The 20,107-nt window shown below is 43.0% G+C and overlaps 1 protein-coding gene across 6 annotated transcripts in view; it reads left to right on the top strand.

The window, feature by feature from the left end:
* Window positions 1-20,107, top strand: part of TMOD2 (tropomodulin 2) — a 47,314-nt gene that overhangs the window by 8,878 nt on the left and 18,329 nt on the right. For 2 of the 6 annotated variants that reach the window (XM_032623504.1, XM_032623506.1), the window contains exons 2-6: window positions 4,128-4,322; window positions 5,782-5,938; window positions 10,760-10,882; window positions 13,188-13,274; window positions 19,411-19,541. In XM_032623504.1, coding sequence (XP_032479395.1) covers window positions 4,197-4,322; window positions 5,782-5,938; window positions 10,760-10,882; window positions 13,188-13,274; window positions 19,411-19,541 — 624 coding nt within the window. In that variant the 5' untranslated portion in view covers window positions 4,128-4,196. Of the gene's footprint in view, window positions 1-4,124; window positions 4,323-5,781; window positions 5,939-10,759; window positions 10,883-13,187; window positions 13,275-19,410; window positions 19,542-20,107 lie in introns of all 6 variants that reach the window. The other 4 variants (XM_032623508.1, XM_032623505.1, XM_032623509.1 and 1 more) reach the window with 2 other exon arrangements.

Genomic DNA, 20,107 nt, shown 5'->3' with positions numbered 1-20,107 from the left:
ATTTAAACCGATGCAATTTGATTGAATTTTGACATATGCATGCACCTGTGAAGCCATCACAATCAAACCCCCCAAATTTCCTCATGCCCCTTCGTAAGCCTCTTCCCCTCCCTACCTCTCTCCCATCCCTAAGCAGCTACTGATTTGCTTGCTGTCATATAGAGCAGGTTACATTTTCTAGAATTTTAGACAAATGGAATCATGCCGTATACATTCTTTTTGACCTGGCTTCTTTCATTCAGTATAATTGTTTTGAGGCTCATCCATGTTACTGTGTGTATCAATAAGTTCATTACTTTTTATTTCTGAGTAGATTCCATTATGTGGATATACCACAATTTGTTATCCGCTCACCTACTAATGATCATTCAGGTTATTTACGGTTTGGGCTATTACAGATAAAGCTGCTATGAATACACATACATTTAAAAAAATAATATATCACCTCTGTGCATACATAAAAAGGGAAAATGGAAATGAATGGGTTAATATTCTTTTTAAAAAAAACTAATTAATTAATTTTTTGCTACGTTGGATCTTCGTTGCTGTGCACAGGCTTTCTCTACTTGTGGCCAGCAGGGGCTACTCTTCCTTGCGGTGCATGGGCTTCTCATTGTGGTGGCTTCTCTCGTTGCGGAGCATGGGCTGTAGGTGCGCGGGATTCAGTAGTTGTGGTGCATGGGCTTAGTTGCTCGGTGGCATGTGGGATCTTCCCGGACCAGGGCTCGAACCCGTGTTCCCTGCATTGGCAGGCAGATTCTTAACCACTGCACCACCACGGAAGCCCCTGGTTAATATTCTTAAAGCTCCTTCATGTTCAGACTCCAACTTTTGGAATCACTCATATTCATCAGTGTCTCGTCTTTTCCACACAGTATCTCCTCTGTGCCATCAAGAGTGGTAATTAAAAAAAAAAAATCTGTAAAAGAACTAAAAGCCTTTGATGTTGGCTCTTAAATCTACTCTGTAAATTATGTTAGGTTTTAAAAGAGTATTCCACTATTTTAAAAAGTCCCCTGAGATATTTCCAAACTCCTGACACACCTTTTGCTAGTTTTGAAGCTGGTGCTTTTGTTATTTATGCATACATAGGCAATGACAAGTATGACATCTTGGCCACTGCTGGGTCGACAATAATTGTAGGACCATTAGTTGCAGGACACACAATTTCTGAGTGTTAAGTGTGGGAAACTGTGCATCTTAGAATCTATTGGTTAGAGTAATTCAGTCAGTTCAAGCTAAGAGCCTGCAGATATACACCTTAACTATCTAGGGCCAGTATCCTGTTCTTTCTCATCCTGAGTCCCTTCAGGGTGCACTGCTGGGGATGGCTGTAAGTGGCTGAGGGCATCCTTTGCTGATATGGCAGGCGACATTCTTAGACTCCACACAATAAATTAGTGGTAGTTGGGACCAGAACAAAGTGTATATGACCCAGTTGGTTTCTTTGACTTTAGTGGGAGAGGATTTTTTTTGTTTGTTTTGTTTGGCTTTATTTTTTTTTTACTGGAATATTACAATTAAAGCTTAAAAGAAGGTGGGTTGATGGAAGGGAAAGAGAGTTACATTGTATATGGAAAAGACACCAAAATAAAAATCACAAACTGGAAAATGGTGAGCAGTTGAAGTAAGGACAGAGGAACAACATTCCAATAGCTCTTAAGTGGCCCCACCCACAACCATTCTCTTTCCATGACAACCTGTTTTTCATTCTTACCATTTGAATTACCTTATTGAAAACAGGTCTTCTCAGATCAATTCCTCTACTTTAAGCATTTGTGGTGACTCCCCATCTCCAACAGAATAAAGCCCAGGTTCTTTGGCAAGACGTATAGGAAAGGCCCTTCACAGTTGTCCCTTCTTCCTTTAGTTGTTTTCTCTCCTCTTCCCCCTGCTCCCCTCTAGCCACCACCAGCCATTCACCAAGCATCATGTACTTTCTTATCTTTGTGCCTTTGTTTATGCTGTTCCATTTTCCTGGAAGGAGCCTTCCCTGCCCACATCCACCTTAGGACCTCTTCCTTCAAGGCTCAAACACAACTTCTTTCAGTGTCAACTCAAAACCCCCATCCCCATCCAAGGATTATTTCCTCATGTGTTTTAAACCTACTGTGGACATGACTTCTGTTATAACACTTGTCAACTGAAAAAAAAAAAAGCGCACAACCTAGAAGTTGAGAATTATGTTTTCTTCAGCGGACTTTCTGAGGACTCAAGCCCAGGAGGCAGTTTCTCAGATAGCCGTGTATGACAGGAGCCAGGATGTATAGGGGTTTTTGCTAGAAAACCCAGGGAGTCCGAACATCAAAAGATTACTATTAGTTAAAACCAAACATCTCAAGTTAATGAATTCAGCACTTTCTGTGTAGGATGATAAATGGAATATTTATAAATGGAATATTTCCTGCCATATCGACAAACAGAGGATGTCACAGTCACCAATGGTTGCAGCCCTCCAACGTGAGCTGGTGAGCCCTGAGGAAACTCAGGGCTGAAAAGAATACCTGCCATCTAAGCAGCCAGCAGACTGCAGCCACTCCCTGCGGCCGAGCCCTGCGGAAACTCAGGATGTGAAAACACAGGCCCAGATAGACAAGGTGCACATCAAAGGAATGATTTTCAGTGAGCCCAGACTCTTCATCTTCCCGTACACAGAAAAGCACTAAATCCTTAACTGAGATGTCCTGGTTTTCTTGATTTAACATAATCTTTTGACGTTCCCAATTACCTGCTCTTTGTTTGCAAAACTGCTACATATCCTAGATCCTCCCCTTTCCTCCTTGGAGCTTTTCACAGAGTTATCTGAAACGCTCTCCCTCCCGGTCTGCAGTCCTCATTTTGCCCCCAAATAAAATTTAAACTCGCAACTCTCACGTTGTGCCTGTATTTTTTTTTTTTTAAGTCAACAAGGGGAAGATGCAAAAGTCTGGGCTCACTGAAGTAATTCCTGTTGCTATACACCTTACTGTCTAGGGCCAGTATTCTGTTCTTTCCCATCCTGAATCCCCTGAGAGTGCACCATTGGGGGTGGCTGTAGTGTTTGAGGGTTGCATCCTTTGCTGATATGGCAGGTGGCATTCTTAGTCCACACACTTATCCAGTGGTATTATCCCTATGTATGTATGTCTCACTGAGTTGTGTTCTCCTTGGGGAAAGGGTCGTATCTTGTTTTATCTGTGTATTCCTGTTTTTTAGAACCATACCTGGCAAATAGTAGGTTGACAGCAAGTATTCATTGCCTTGAAAGATCTGCTTGATATTAATACGGCCAAAGGAGAAACACAATCAGTTAAGTGCATTGCTATTTCCTGAATGCAGTATTATCTTTTGAGGGAAGAACTGTAAAATCCTCTGCCAGAAAGAAGGGATTGAGGAAAAATTTTGTTTTGAGTGGAAGTTTAGGAGGGAGGTGATATAAAAAGAGGAGGTTGAAAAAAAGAATGGACTAGGGGTATAAAGAATTAGGGAGGATGGCTTAAGAAACAAAAAGGAAATGAGACTAGAAAGAGAATGGGAGATGAAAAAAGAAGAAAAGAGGGGAGAAAAGTGGAGAGAGTACCAGGATTTTAGACTCTTACTTAGCTTAATTGCCGGGGAGGTTCTGGACGATGCTTTCTCACATGGACATCCAAACTCTTTCCTGAATGAACCCCATTCTGTATTCTTCACATCACTCTCCCTCTGAAAAGACACAAGTCTGCTCCTTACACTGCCTGACAATTAGTGCATTGTTCTTCATTGTTCTCTGTAGAAAGCAGGAGGCAGAGTCCTCTGGTGGGAAGGCACTCACTACACAGGGACTCAAGGGCCTGGCACATCCCAGCTCCAGGCCCTCCAGCAAGGCGCTCAGCCCCTTCGACCTGAGAATCTTCATCTGTAAAATGGGATATCGATATCTGTCCAGGCTTCCTTTCCAGGTCATTGTAAAGATCTAAATAAGTGAGATAACATATGAAAATACTTTATAAGCAGTCGGGCTGCTCTGCGAATGAAGGTGATATTACTTACTTTGTTGAGTTTTTCGTCAGGGGACAGACCCCATTGGCACGTAGCATAGCCCTGTCTCCTGCTAGTTAATAAGTCCTGTTCACCCAAAGGAGATAACAGTGTTTCTTTCTTCTCAGCAGTATTCTGAAGTCTCAGGAAGCTGGTGCGGTTAAATGTTCATGGCCCATGAGAAAGGCGTATAGGAAACCATGGCACTCCCCTTTCAAAAAGACCTGGAGAAATACAAGAACATTGATGAAGATGAGCTTCTTGGCAAACTCTCAGAAGATGAACTGAAACAGTTGGAAAATGTTCTTGATGACCTAGATCCCGAGGTTAGTGACCTGGAACTGAAGCAGGTGGTTAGTGATATGATGGGATAAACGGTGTGGTGTGGTCCTTAAACAATAGTGTAGAAATTCCTGATCTCTAAATGCAAATTATGTGTTCTTCCCTGATTGGCTGTGGGTCATTACTTTTATAAACCCATGGAGAACCCCAGTAGCCACATCTATGATACAGCAATTGTATTTCTCAAAAACCAGTTTAATGTCAATGGGGGAAAATATTTTCCATTGGCTGAAGAAGGACTAGACTGACTTACGGAAAAAGAAAGGAAGAGGGAGAGGAAACAAATATGACTGAGTTTCCTCTACGATTCATATATTCTGCTGGGCCCAGAAGCGCTTGAGATAAATTGTATTATCCCCATTTCATAAATGAGGAGACACACCAGGAGAAGTAATTTACATAAGATCCTATACTGGTAAATGTCAGAGATGGTATTTAAACCAGATCTTTAACCACAAAAGCAGATCTTTTTTATATCTTGTTTCTTTAACATGTATAAACAACTTGAAATCTTTGATGATCCCACAACAATGGATAGATTAAAGTAAATGTAATGAGAGAGTTCCCTGACGGTCCAGCGGTTAAAACGCCATGCTCCCAGTGCAGGGGGTGCGGGTTCGATCTCTGGTCAGGGAACTAAGATCCCACATACCACATGGTATGGCCAAAACCAAATTTTTTTTAAGTATTAAGAAATTAAAATAAATAAATAAATAAATGTAACCGTAATATCAGGTAAATTTAAATGGAGCTTCTCATATTTTTATGAGCTCTTGAAAAGGTAATTACCTTGTTATAGTGATTGTTTAGCAAGCACTTTCTTCAGCCCTGCTAATATTATCTCAGACATAGAATAGGAGGCATCTAAAATAGTGATTTTACTATAAATAAAAATGCCACTAAAATATTTATACGATATTCCATTATGCCAGATAATTTGGATATTGTTTTTACTTTAAAAAAATACTAGTATCCTTTTTTTACTTTTTTAAACTTAAGAAAGATACCTCTATATTTAGTCAAGGAGGTATCAGCATCTACCATAATACTCACTTACCAGCTTGGATGTTTCCCAGGAGAGGTTAGAAATAACAGAGTGTGGTCGCATTGGCTCATCCACACACCTGCCTGGGAGCACAGACCTGGCCAAACCTAAGAGGGATCTACGAAGAAAAAGGTTGTGAAGGGTGGCTGGCCTTTGCTACCACGTTCTAGAAGGCAGCTGCAGGAGACAGGCTGCTCCAGCCATGTGTGTTCTGCCTGAGCTCACCAGGAGCCCCCGTCTCAGCACAGAATGTTAGAGCAGGTGGGGCCTCAAAGATATACCAGAGCCCTAGCCCTCAGCTCACACCCACATCTCCCCATACACAGCAGGGGTAGGGGAGGTAACAGGTGTCAGTCAGGCATACACCCTGCTTCCTGCTCACGCCTCTGTCTTGTCAGAGTGCACTGCTGCCAGCTGGATTTCGACAGAAAGACCAGACACAGAAAGCAGCCACCGGCCCGTTTGACCGCGAGCACCTCCTCATGTACCTGGAGAAGGAGGCTTTAGAACAGAAAGACAGGGAAGACTTTGTGCCCTTCACTGGAGAAAAGAAAGGTAAGGCCACAGGCAGCATCTGGGAATGTAGGTACTCGTAAGGTATTGTCATGGAAGGTCAAGTAACAGAACTGGCCTGAAAGGGGGAAATAAGACCACGAATTGGATTCAGTATTAAAAAGAATCGTGGCTGGTGGATACATGTCTGTGTACACTTGTCCAGACCCACAGACTGTACACCACCAAGAGTGAGCCCTAATGTAAACTGTAGATTTGGGGTGATAATGATGTCAGTGTGGGTTTATCAGCTGTAACAAATGTACACTGTGCTGTGGGCTGTCATTAGAGAGGAGGCTGTGAGTGTGGGGAAGGGTGGGGGGACACAGGAACTCTCTGTACTTTCCTCTGCTAACCTAAAGCTGCTCCAAAAAATTAAAGTTTATTAATTAAAAAAAAAAAAAAAAAAAAAAAGAACCGTGGCAGAATATGAAGGCTGCAGGTATAGAGAACAAACTAGTGGTTACCAGAGGGGAGAGGGAGGAGAGGAAGGGTGAGACAGAGGTACGAGATTAAGAAACACAAACTACTATGTATAAAATAAGTAAGCAACAAGATCTATTGTACAGCACAGGGAAATATAAACATTCTTTTTGATAACTTTAAATGGAATTAATCTATAAAAATATTGAATCACTATGTTGTACACCTGAAACTAATATAATATTGTAAATCAACTATACTTCAATAAAATTAAAAAAAAAACACAGACTGTTGTGCAGAGAAATTAAAGATCTGAATAGCCAAGAACAACAAAAAAGCTACCAGTTCAAAAGAAAGAAAATTGTCATTAGAAAGGTATGAATCTTGCTTCTGAAACACATGCAGGTAACCATAATTTATAAAAATAATCTGCTTGGGTAAGGGGGAAAGAAAAAGGAATATGTAGGCTAATTAACTGAATACTTAGAGTGTAATGGTACTCACATTAGTTTTGTAAAAAAAATCTTAAGCCCCAAGAAGCAGTTTTGGAAGTGTAAAGTAGAGTCGGGCTTAAAAGAGGGTCTCACGGCATTGGCGTGTTCCTCTTAGCCCGGGGCTTTCCTAGCTTCAGGGGTCTACTCCAGGTCGAGGCGCTGCCTCTATTCCAGTTGCTACCATTAGAGGCCATTGCAGTCAATCGTCTGTTCATCCAGCATGTACCAACCACCTCCTGGGTGCAGAGCCCTGTGCCATGTGCTGGGATCACAGGGAATGAGACCCTGCCCTGCCCTCAAGAAGCATGTGGTCCAGCAAGAAACACTCTGATAGATCTGGAAAGGCCTGAGGAGTAAGGGGATGTTTCTCCACACAGTGGGTGAGCTCTGAACTAAGACAAGGAAAATCCTCCTCCCTACCTCCTGACCCTGAGCTCCTCTTTGGAGGAAAAGTGAATACCAGTCACCTGTCCAGGTTCCTCAGCTATAAGCAGTGACTTGGGCCCAAAGGTATGACTGGAATCACTGATAACTTCATAGTAACTACTGTCTTTTTAAAACACGAATCAGATCATGTCAGTTCCCTGCTTAAAGTCCCAAATCATTGCCGTGGTCGTCAGAGTCCTGGCAGAGCTCACCTCGCCCACCTCTCTGACTGCATCTCTCCTACCCTCACTAAGCCTGGGCCCCACTGTCCTCACTTCATTCCCCAAACTTGTCAAGTTCTTCTCCCATCTCAGGGTCTTCTTCCCCCTGACCCGCATCCCTGTTTTTCACCTCCTAAAAGCTCCAGCTTAAATGTCAGGGCCTCCAGCTTATGCTGACCTCTCTGTCTAAAACAGACCCCATTTATTGCTTTCTTAGCACTGTGACAGTGTTCATCCTTTTGTTTACTTACTTTAGGATTTGTGTGTTTTCCATAGGAGATTGAGATTAGCAGTGGGGCTGTGTCTCTCTTGCATCACGGCACAGAAACTGACACGGGAGGCACTAGATAAACGTGGATTGGAATAAATGCCATCTCTGAGCTTTTGTGCCGTGGTCACGGGGAGCAGAAGCACGGGCTGCTAGGCTGCTGCCTTCTCTATGCAACCTCCCAGCTGCTCTGAATCATGCACATGCAATGGCTTGTGCACCACTCATAATGTCATTTTATTAAGAAGGTAAAGTTGGGCACTGACAAACTGGGCAGATAACCGAGGATTGCTGTAGAAATACGGAGCTGTTTCTATGGCAGCACGGTTATTGTTAGACTAATTTAATTGTGAAGGAAAAAATAAATTATAATGTCAAATCTTCCATAAAATCCCAGTTAACATCCAGTGTCAGGGTAGTGAAAGAATAATAAGAGGGAAGCTGCTGTCTTCTGTTCTCAGAGCAGGGGTCTGAGGAACAGCTATGGTAAATTACCTCCTGATCCGGGTTAATCTACAGATGGTTCTTAGGGGGTTAGGAGTACAGGAGCAGTCAGAGTAATAAATGGGGGTACAGAAGGGGTGCACAGCTGCACCAGGGAGCTTAGGAGAAGGCTGAGAAGCAGCATGATTGAGCTCAATGAGCAGAGAGCAAGTTTTCCAGAAAGAGCGGAACAATCAGAGCGAGGCGTGTGCAGGGCCCCTGGAAGGACAGCGGTGATGCAGGAGCTGTGGTGAGGGCTTCGGGAGAGGGACTGCCCAGCCTCAGTTCTGAATGCCAGGTGCCCTGGGCCTTCAGGTTGCTAGGCTACATTACTCATTTAGAGCTTCTCGTTCGGTGGGACCCCAGGAATGGATATGCAGTAGCAGTTCTCCTGAATACTGGTAGCTGGGCCACCTGCGCACCTAGCGTTCAGAGTAATCCTAAATGGTACCAAGGAGTTAGGAACTCAGAAACCCTGTTTCGACTCTGGATCCAAGATCTTGGCACCAGAAAGAACATACTTCGGGCTGCAGACACTATGCAAAAGTCTGGGAGGAGCCTCGGTGTCTGAGATGTTATTGATTGATTGATTTGATTTTTTTTCCTTTTCTGTTCTCTGGCTGTTTTCCTGTTTTGTTTCCCAGTCTGTTTCCCTTCTTTCTGGGAAATGTGGTAGCTTATGTGTTGGTCAGTGATAGAGACCTTGTGGTCAGGATACCCCAGACTGACCACAGCAGTGGTGCCTCTTTGGGGTGCCCAGTTCTGCCTGGCCCCCGTTGATGTATCCAACCATTTGAAGGTCTGGTAAACCAGCAGGAAGTATGTAGCCCTGTAACCAGGGGAGGCTCCTGGAGAGTTTTCATGAGGGAGTACTTGACTTGGGTTATGACCCTTTCCTTTCCCATGAGAGTGGGGATGGCCAGGCTAGCCCAGGAGACCTGGCAAGAGCTTGGGTTCTGATTGTCTGAAGCTGGAGCCAGCTGTCTGTTCTAAGGTGACAAAGAGGAAAAGCAATAGAGGGGTGAGTCTTCAGGGACCTCCAGCAATCAAAATGGAAGAGGCCAATTTCAAAGATCATGCCAAGAGGTAAGAGCTGCTCCAACAAAGAGGGAAACCAAGAGTCAAAGCTGGGAGGAATTGGAAAAGAGTGTGAGTAGGTCTGGGGTATGCTATGGTGGCTCTGTAGTGGCCTGGGTTTACCTCGAGGAGCCACTGCACACGTCGGATGTGGCTGTGTTGGCCTGGCTGGAAGTTAGGAGAAGGTCATGTGCCATCCTCCCAGAACTGCGATCATCAGTCCAGAGGTTTGGGCTGGTTGGGGGGCGGGGGGCGGTGGTGGTGCTATAGATTTCAGCATATTCAGAAGTGAGTAGGGGGCAAAATAAATGGAATCAGACTGACAGGATGAAGTGGGAGGTGGTGGCAGAGAATGCATATTTGGGTAGCACAGTGTGTTGCTGCTCAGAACTCCGCATCTCTAAATATGACAACCCTGATTTTTCCTTTTAAGTCAGGCAGACTTTGATGTGCTCTAGAAAGGTGACTGTGTCTCCAGGTCACAGCACTAGTCAGGTACCCTAGGTATAGCATGCTGGTTGCCTACAATCTCAGTTCCTAGGAGGAAAACTCTAGGAGGGGGATCTCAGGAGCCCCTGGGGCTGTTTGGACGCATCTGCCCCCCATATGCAGGATCCAAGGCAAGAATACAAATCGAAGTCCATGTGCCATTTTTATAAATATGTAAAGGCTAACAAACTGTTAAAATATGTGCTGTCCTCCTACCTAGGCCAATATTCTTGGACTTCCAAGAGTTCCACATAGGGATATGGGTCCATCCTGCACTGCCAAGGCCTCAAGCACCATGGCTGACACCCCAGCCTACATATCCAAGCTTCATCCATACCCACTCACAGACAGCATCCTGTTGGCCCGTGGGTGCACACCCCAGCAGTGTGACCTGCCTTCAGGAGGATGGACATGGGGAAGGGACTCATGCAGGCCCTGGAAGCAGGTCCAGGGCTCTTTGTAAGGGAATTGCAGGGCCCCAGGTGCCTGGGGTATAGTCTAGCAGGTGGCCTGTATTCTGGATGGAATGTCCCTTTGTCCCCGTGACTCCTCCCTCAGTGGGATGCAGGCAGTGAGGACGGGTGTGCATCCAGAAGAGACCAGAGTTTGGCCCCTCTAGAGCAGAGGGCTCATGGCAGGGCCCCTCTTGCCCAGGTCTAAGGGCAATGCTGCCCATGATAGGGAGGTAGAAGCCCCTGTTTCGCTCTCTGCCGCATCAGATCTCTGTGTTGCAGAATGCAGGATTCCTCCTCTGACCTTCCTTCCTCTAATAGTGGATTATTGATATTGGCATCATCCCAGAAATTAAGGAGTCCCAGTTAGATGTGCAATGGTCTAATGCTTCAGCTCTTAATGGCCAGAGCTGCACATTCTCTGGTTAGTTCACTTACCCTACAACAAGGCAGCAGCACACAATGGTTTTTGTTTTTCTTCTGATTTAAAGGGAGAGTCTTTATCCCCAAAGAAAAGCCCAAAGAAACTCATAAAGAAGAAAAAGTGACCCTTGACCCAGAACTGGAAGAAGCTTTGGCCAGCGCCTCCGACACTGAACTCTACGATCTTGCAGGTTAGTCCTCAGCTCTGGGAAACTTTCCTGTCTGGCTCTGTGACCTCCAGACGGGCACTGACCCGCCTGGCAGCAGCCTTTGAGCTCCTGTGTAACTACTGATTGTTACTGTGATACCAGGTTGAGTTCAGCCATTAGGCAGCTATAAGGCTGGATGCAGGTGACTTAAACCTCTCTGAGCAAACATTTTGCTGTATCTCAGCTATAAAATGTAAAATCATATTTCAGCTGTAAACTACTCCCAATACTACCGGTCGTACAAAGTCCGAGAGTGACTGTGAGAAATCAAAGAGAATAAATACGAAGGAGTGTTCAGAACTGAATAACACCACAGTGCTTATGCTTTCTAAAGAGCTTCACATTTGGCTTTTTTTTTTTTTTTTTTTTTTTTTTTTTTTGCGGTACGCGGGCCTCTCACTGTCGTGGCCTCTCCCGCTGCGGAGCACAGGCTCCGGACGCACAGGCTCAGTGGCCATGGCTCACGGGCTCATCTGCTCCGCGGCATGTGGGATCTTCCCGGACCGGGGCACGAACCCGTGTCGCCTGCATCGGCAGGCGGACTCTCAACCACTGCGCCACCAGGGAAGCTCCCCATTTGGCCTTTTATCATCACAGAATTTCCGTTTCCATCACAAAATTTCTTGTTCTTCCCCACAGTCACTGTTCAATTTTGATTCTGTTAGCCTAACCATGGAGCAGGACCAATTTATTGTTACATTTCCCCAGTAAAGTAAATCCATATTCAGCCCAATCTGCTGATTTTTTCTAGTTTTCTTAACAATAGCAACAATACAGTAATTATAATAATTATGTGAATTGGTTATACGTACAGATAGGAAAAATACCCAAATAGTACAAAAGAATATGTAATGAAAAGTCTCTCACCCTCGTTCCTAAGTCCCCTCCCGTTTCTTACATTTCCTTTGAAAAGGATTACATGCATGTACCAGCATATTTGTGTACTCATTGGATGGAAATTTGGATTATTAGGGTCATTAGGTCCTCCCAGGATAGAGGTGCTTTGAGAAACAGTCCACAGCTTTGGCAAGAATTCTCACATTGTTATTCCATTGGAATACGTAAGTAATAATAATCTCCTTCCTCCCATGAGAACCAGTGATGCCTTATTCTAACAGCATGCCAACCATCTCAGCTACATTTTCATTCCTTCTGTGATGATATCAGTGGTCAATATTAAGCTCACATATTTGAAACCCTCTCAGAAGTCACTGCAGGAGTTGAGGCACCTGCATCTAACACATAGGAAGTCATTTAACCTTTGTAGTAGGTAAAGTGTAATTATTATCCTTATTTTACAGATGGGGAAACTGAGGCTCAGAGGCATTTAACAACTTCTCAAGTCATACAGATAGTACGCGACAGAGCTTGGATTTAAGCTCTGGCTGACTGCCACTCTCAACCCCTAGACTCGCTGGTTCTGAGCATTTGCCCTTTCTCAGCTGTACGGGCTGCCCCCCTCCTTCTAAGGTATAGATTACAGCGCGTGAGGAGCTCAGGTGCGCCTCTGCCACCTGTTGGCAGACTATTCTGGGATCCTTCCCCAGGCGGCCACCTGTAATTTCTCACCTGGAATTTCCTTAGCAAAGGGAAAGCTGGGCAGTTGGAGTTAGAGCATGCGCAGTGTTGTCACCCCGTGCTGTCCCCTGCATACTGTACTGCCCCCTGGTGTAAGTTCCATGTAGTACAAGAGACTCAAAAATCTCAGCCTGCTTATCTGACTTTTTATTGTTGACATCTCTTATTTCCCACCCTGGGATGTTCTAGATGGGAAAAGAACCACTCTTTTTGGTACTGACAGATGGGAGAGATGGGGAGGCTTACATTGGAAAAGGCCCATGATCTTTCTGCTCTTTGTCTCTGGAAAAACTACATGCCATAGTATGTATTATGTTAGCTCTTAAACTATCCTTAGACTCAGTCCTACATTCACATTTTACAGATGAGAAAACATAAGGGATGAATCTACTTAACTAGGACATCTATGCAGATTTTCAGTGTGGAGCTATGACGAGACCATTGTCCCTCAAATCCTACATGATTCTACACGTATAGATGTAGAAAGACGTGAAGATTGCCAGTGGTCTTGGGAGGAGGGTTTCTTTTTTTTTTTTAAATAAGCTTATTTCATACTATACATGTGTCATGCACTTTGCAAGGCAAGAGGGTCTGGAGACTTATCTTTATGATATGAAGAATTGTTCTTCGAGGGGCAAATTAACAATGTGGACATCTTAACACGCTTTCTCAAACTTAAGGTTTATTCACTGATTATCTTTGCTTTCAGCTGTTCTTGGAGTACACAATTTGCTCAACAATCCCAAGTTTGATGAAGAAACGGCCAGCACGAAAGGCGGCAAAGGGCATGTGAGAAGTAAGCTGACGTGAAATCTGTGGTTTTATGAAACTTGGGAGCCTCCGGGTGTTGCTGGTAGGAAAGAGGCCTGTTGACTGGGCCCCCTGGGGAGTCCAGAATTCTTTTAGGCTTTGAAGGTGGTTTTTGCCAGTTCACCAAGGATCACTAGGCTCTGAGCAGTCAAACCAGGATAGACTAGCCAATACTGGGAGCTCTGTCTGGCAGCGTAACTAGTACCAATCAGTGTTTTGCCCAGAACACACTGTCTTGATAGGTCTGTTCAGTCTAAAGAGAAAATTACTGATAAAAATGGTTGCTTAGGGCTTCCCTGGTGGCTCAGTGGTTGAGAGTCCGCCTGCTGATGCAGGGGACACGGGTTCGTGCCCCGGTCCGGGAAGATCCCACATGCCGCGGAGCGGCTGGGCCCGTGAGCCATGGCCGCTGAGCCTGCGCGTCCGGAGCCTGTCCTCCGCAGCGGGAGAGGCCACAGCAGTGAGAGGCCCTCGTACCGCAAAAAACAAAAACAAACAAACAAGAAGGTTGCTTAGCACAGAATGCAGAGTTTTATGTTCTTAACGATGTTTTAATCAACTCTGGTATCAGATAAGTTTCCTACTCTATTCGAGTGCCTTTTTATCTCAGTAACGGATGTTTGTCATTAGAATTTGAATACCTGCTTCCCCCGGAGAGCATGAAAGACACACTGGCATGGACTTGCTGGCACAGAATGTACCAGACCGCTATCTTCTATGTCACCATTTTCTGGAGAAACGTACAATTCATTAGACTCTCTCACTCATTCATCAGTCATTTACTAAATACCTGCTGTTTCAGGAATGTTCTAGGCTTAGGTACAAAGGTAAAAAAGGTGGTCCCGGCCCAAAGGAACTTATCTATCCGTGGGAGGGATGGATCAGTAATGAGGTAATTTCAGTACAGTGTGATCCAGGTACTATGAAAACTCACAGAAGATCACAGCTTTTCTTAGATTAATTATATTTTATTCTCTGTGACGGTGATTTGGGCAATGCTTTCTAGTCTCAGTATATTTATCAGTTGCTGTTTACCCAGGGTAATTTACCCAGACAATGAGCAATATTCCTTTTATTTACCTTCTGTTTGCTTATGCATACAGATGCAAAGTGTTCATCCTTTTAATTTCAGTATCAAAGGGTAACATTCTGACAACATGTTTGTTATTAAAAGTCTGGTGCATAACCTTCCGGGTTTTTATACATACACATACACACACATATCATTAACTTTTAAAAGGCTTAATTTTTTTAGAGCAGTTTTGTGTTTCATAGCAAAATTGAGAGAAAGGCACAGAGATTTCCCATATACCCCCTGACCCTCCACATGCACAGCCTCCCCCATTTATCCACATGCTACACAGAGTGGTACGGTTTTTACAGTTGATGAACTTACGTTGACACATCGTTATCACCGAGTCCATAGTTTACATTAGGGCTCACTCTTGGAGTTGAACAGTCTCTGGGTTTGGACAAATTAACAATGACATGTTTCCACCATTACAGTATCAGGCAGAGTAGTTTCACTGCCCTAAAGTTCCTCTGTGCTCTGCCTATTTACTTCTCCTTCCCTGCTAACCTCTGGCAACCCCTGATCTTTTGTCTCCATCATTTTGCCTTTTCCAGAATGTCATATAGTTGGAATCATACAGTATGTAGCCTATTCAGACTGGCTTCTTTTACTTAATAATATGCATTTAAGGTTGCTCTATGTCTTTTCATGGCTTCATAGATCATTTATTTTTTTAATTGAGATATAGTTGATGTACAATATTACATGTTACAGGCATACAATATAGTGATTCACAACTTTTAAAGGTTATACTCCATTTATAGTTATTATAAAATATTGGCTATATTCCGTGTGTTGTATAATATATCCCTGTAGTTTATTTATGTGTACTTCTTAATCCCCTCCCCCATCTTGCCCCTCCCCTCTTCCCTCTCCCCACTGGTAACCACTAGCTTGTTCTATGTATCTGTGAGTCTGTCCTTTTTGTTATACTCACTAATTTGTTTTATTTTTTAGATTCCACATATAAGTGACATCATACAGGATTTGTCTTTCTCTGTCTGACTTATTTCACTTAACATAATACCCTCCAAGTTCATCCATGTTGTTGTAAATGGTAAAATTTCATTCTTTATTATGACTGAGTAGTATTCCATATATATTGTCCATTCATCTGTTGATGTACACTTAGGTTGCTTCCATATCTTGGCAATTGTAAATAATGCTGCTATGAATATTGGGGTGCATGTATCTTTTTAAGTTAGTGTTTTTGTTTTTTTCAGACATATACCGAGTAGTGGAATTGCTGAGTCATATGGTAGAGATAGATCATTTCTTTTTAATGCTGAATAGTATTCTGTTATCTGGATATACCACAGTTTATTTATCAGTTCACCTACTGAAGGACATCTTGGTTGCTTCCAAATTTTGGAAATTATGAATAAAGCTGCTATAAATATCTGTGTTCAGGTTTTAGACATAAATTTTCAGCTCCTTTGGGTAAATATCAAGGAGCCCGATTGCTGGATCTTACGGCAAGGCGTTTGGTTTTGTGAGAAACCACAAAACTGTCTTCCAAAATGGCTGTACCATTTTGGATTCCCACTAGCAAAGAATGAGAGTTCCTGTTGCTCCACACCCTCACCAGCGTTTGGTTTTGCCAGGGTTCCAGACTTTGGGCATTCTAATAGATGTGTAGTGGTATCTCATTATTTTAATTTGCATTTCCCTGACAAATATGATGTGGAACATCTTTTCATATGCATATTTGTCATTTGTATGTCTTCTTTGGTGAGATATCTGTTAAGTTCTTCGGCCCATTTTAAAAATCAGGTTGTTTTCTTACTGTTGAGTTTCAAGAGTTCTTTGTATATATTGGATAAATCCTTTATCAGATGTGTCTTTTTTTCTGATTTTTTTTAATGAATGAAAGATTTTTTAAAATTCTATAGAGCTTTACAAATTTCAAAAGTTTCATACACACGATTTCAAATAATCCCATAATAACCCTTTTTTTCCCCTCTACCCCTGTATTGCCCCTCCGCTCTTCCCTCCCCCTACTGGTAACCACTAATCTGTTCGCTACATTTGTGAGTCTATCAGATATGTCTTTTTTTTTTTCTTTGCGGTACGCGGGCCTCTCACTGTTGTGGCCTCTCCCGTTGTGGAGCACAGGCTCTGGACGCGCACGCTCAGCAGCCGTGGCTCATGGACCCAGCCACTCCGCGGCATGTGGGATCTTCCCAGACCGGGGCACGAACCCGTGTCCCCTGCATCCGCAGGCAGACTCTAAACCACTGCGCCACAAGGGAAGCCCTATCAGATATGTCTTTTGCAAACATTTTCTCCCAGTCTGTGGTTCATCTCCTCATTCTCTTGAGAGTATTTTTCGCAGGGTGGAAATTTTTTATTTTAATGCAATCCAGGTTATCAGTTCTTCCTTCATGGATTATGCCTTTGGAACTGTGTCTAAAAATTCATCTCCAAACCCAAGGTCATCTAGATTTTATCCTATGTTATCTGTCTCATAGTTTTGCATTTTATATTTAGGTCTGTGATCCATTTTGAGTTAATTTTTGTGAAGGGTGTAAGGTCTGTGCCTAGATTCACTTTTTTTTTTCATGTGGATGTCTAGTTGTTCCAGCACCATTTGTTGAAAGACTGTTCTTTTCTCCACTGTATTATCTTTGCTCATTTGTCAAAGATCAGTTGACTATATTTATGTGGGTCTCTTTATGGATTCTCTATTCTGTTCCGTTGATCTGTTTGTATATTTTCACCAATACCACACTGTCTTGCTTTCTATAGCTTTAAGTCTTGAATTTGGATAGTATCAGTTCTCTAATTTTGTTCTTCTCTTTCAGTATTGTGTTGGCTATTCTGAGTATTTTGCCTCTCTATATAAACTTTAGAATCAGTTTTTTGATATCTACAAAATAACTTTCTGGAATTTTGATTGGGATTGCATTGATCTATAGGTCAATTTGGGAAGAACTGACATCTTGACAATATTGAATCTATCCATGAAATATCTCTCCATTTAGTTCTTCTTTGATTTCTTTCAGTACAGGTTTGTAGTTTTCTTCATGCAGATTATATATATATATATATATATATATATATATATACACATATATATACATACACACATATATATGTATATATATACATATATATAGTTAGATTTATACCTAAGTATTTCATTTTTCATTAACATTTTTTTCAAATTGTGATTCTCTTCTCATCAATACCTGTAGGTTTACCTCATTCTTCTAATGAATAGATAGCCTCGTATTATGTGATTATGCTATAACTTGTTTACCATTTTTGCATTGATGGACTTTTTTTAAAATTTATTTTATTTAATTTTTTAATGTATTTTTGGCTGTGTTGGGTCTTCGTTTCTGTGCGAGGGCTTTCTCCAGTTGCTGCGAGCAGGAGCCACTCTTCATCGCGGTGCGTGGACCTCTCACTATCGCGGCCTCTCTTGTTGTGGAGCACAGGCTCCAGACGTGCAGGCTCAGTGGTTGTGGCTCACGGGCCTAGTTGCTCCGCGGCATGTGGGATCTTCCCAGACCAGGGCTCGAACCTGTGTCCCCTGCATTGGCAGGCAGATTCTCAACCACGGCGCCACCAGGGAAGCCCTTGATGGACATTTTGTTTATCATGTTTTGCTGTCATAAGTAACGTATCAGCGAACATCCATAAATATATATCTTCACGTATTCATGCTACTTTTTCTGTAGATTAGACTTTTAGATATAGAATTGCTGGGTCATAAAGTATCCACATTTTATATTTTAATAGATAATGCCGGGCTTCCCTGGTGGTGCAGTGGTTAAGAATCCTCCTGCCTATGCAGGGGACACGGGTTCGAGCCCTGGCCCAGGCAGATCCCACATGCCGCGGAGCAACTAAGCCTGTGCGCCACAACTACTTGAAGCCCGCGTGCCGTGCTTCTCAATAAGAGAAGCCACTGCAATGAGAAGCCCAAACACCGCAACGAAGACGCAATGCAACCAAAAATAAAAATAAATTAAAAAAAAAATAGATAATGCCAAATTACTTTTCCAGAAAATTTGTACCAGTTTACATTCCCACCAACAATGTATGAGGATGCTTTTTCCTCCACATTGTTGCCAACTCTGAATATTCTCTTTTTACATTTCTTGGCTAATCAAATGGTATCTCATTTTTAAATTTCAGAGTTTAATTACTTATTATCTTTTTTGGTTGACTGATAGAGATTCCTCTGATCATTAGTTGTTCATTTTCGATTGGGTTGTATTATGGACTTGTAGGAGCTCTATGTATCTTGGGATATGAACCCTTTGTATGTTACACATATTACATACATTTTCTGTTAACTGCTTTTGAGAATTCTTCCATTCTTCTTTTCTATTCCTTTCTCTTCCCATACCATCCTCAAAATTAAAGCTCCAAAATGGAACTCAGAGGACGGTGGGCCAGGGGAGGATTAAGGTTTGGGAAATAAAGAGACTCATTTTTGGGCTTCCCTGGTGGCGCAGTGGTTGAGAGTCCGCCTGCTGATGCAGGGGACACGGGATGGTGCCCCAGTCCGGGAAGATCCCACATGCCACGGAGCGGCTGGGCCTGTGAGCCATGGCCACTGAGCCTGCGTGTCCGGAGCCTGTGCTCTGCAACGGGAGAGGCCACAGCAGTGAGAGGCCCGCGTACCGCAAAAAAAAAAAAAAAAAAAAAAAAAAAAAAGAGACTCATAGTTTTGCATCTTAGATTCTTTGGTTTGGTTATTATATTCTGAAAGAGGTCCATGTGGAGCAGCAGTAACTACCCACGGTATTCTTTTGGGTGTTGGAGTTTGCTGTAGGGCCTCCTGCACTTTTGGCCCCATGGAGCGTCAGCCACTGAGACTTCTCATTGCAGGTGAAAAACACCCACCCTTGAGGCTGTAACTCAGAATCATACCATTCCTGTGCTTGCTTAGTTGAGAGTAAGCTTACTGTCATTGATATCGGAGTATTATTGGAATCAGAGCATATGAAAGGAAGGTCATTTGGGGGGACGTCATCTCTGATTTTTATGGGAGAGCCCTTACATTTTATTTTTAAAATTAAAACTTGTGTCTTAGATGTGGTCAAAGGTGAAAAGGTCAAGCCAGTATTTGAGGAACCACCCAATCCCACAAATGTGGAAGTAAGTCTGCAGCAGATGAAAGCCAATGACCCCAGCCTGCAAGAAGTCAACCTCAACAACATTAAGGTATTTCATTACGAATGTTGTCTGTTGAGGTCGGAAAACTTACTGGAGATGACTGATTGCCTGTTTTACACCTGTTTAAAATCCTTTGTACTCACTGGATTTTGAGGCACAATATCCTGTTTGAAAGAAGTGGGTTTTTTAAAAAGAGTGATTCCTAGAATTCTTTGAAAAGAATCACAGTACTTGTGTTATACACAGTGTATTAGCTATCTATTGCTGAGTAACAAATTACTCCAAAACAACAAACAGTTATTATTTCACATAATTTCTGAGTGTCAGGAATCTGGGAGTGACTGGGCTGGGTTGCTGTGGCTCAGGGTCTCAAATGAGGCTATAGTAAAGCTGTCAGCCAGAGCTGCACTTGTGTGAAGACTTGACGAGGGCACAGAAATCCATTTCCAAGATGGCGCAGTCATGTGTCTGTTGGCAGGAGGCCTTAGTTTCTCAGAACGTGGATCTCTCAGTAGGGCTGCCTGAGTGTCCTCACATCATGACAACTGGCTTCCCCCAGAGCAAGTGATCCAAGAGAAAAAAAGAGAAACTAAGCTGGAAGCCACAGTGCCTTT

This window comes from Phocoena sinus, chromosome 2 (genome assembly GCF_008692025.1).
Source record: "Phocoena sinus isolate mPhoSin1 chromosome 2, mPhoSin1.pri, whole genome shotgun sequence".
In the NCBI taxonomy this organism is placed as follows: Eukaryota; Metazoa; Chordata; class Mammalia; order Artiodactyla; family Phocoenidae; genus Phocoena; species Phocoena sinus.
The sequence above is the reverse complement of the archived record's forward strand: the minus strand, read 5'-3'. Positions and strand labels throughout refer to the sequence as shown.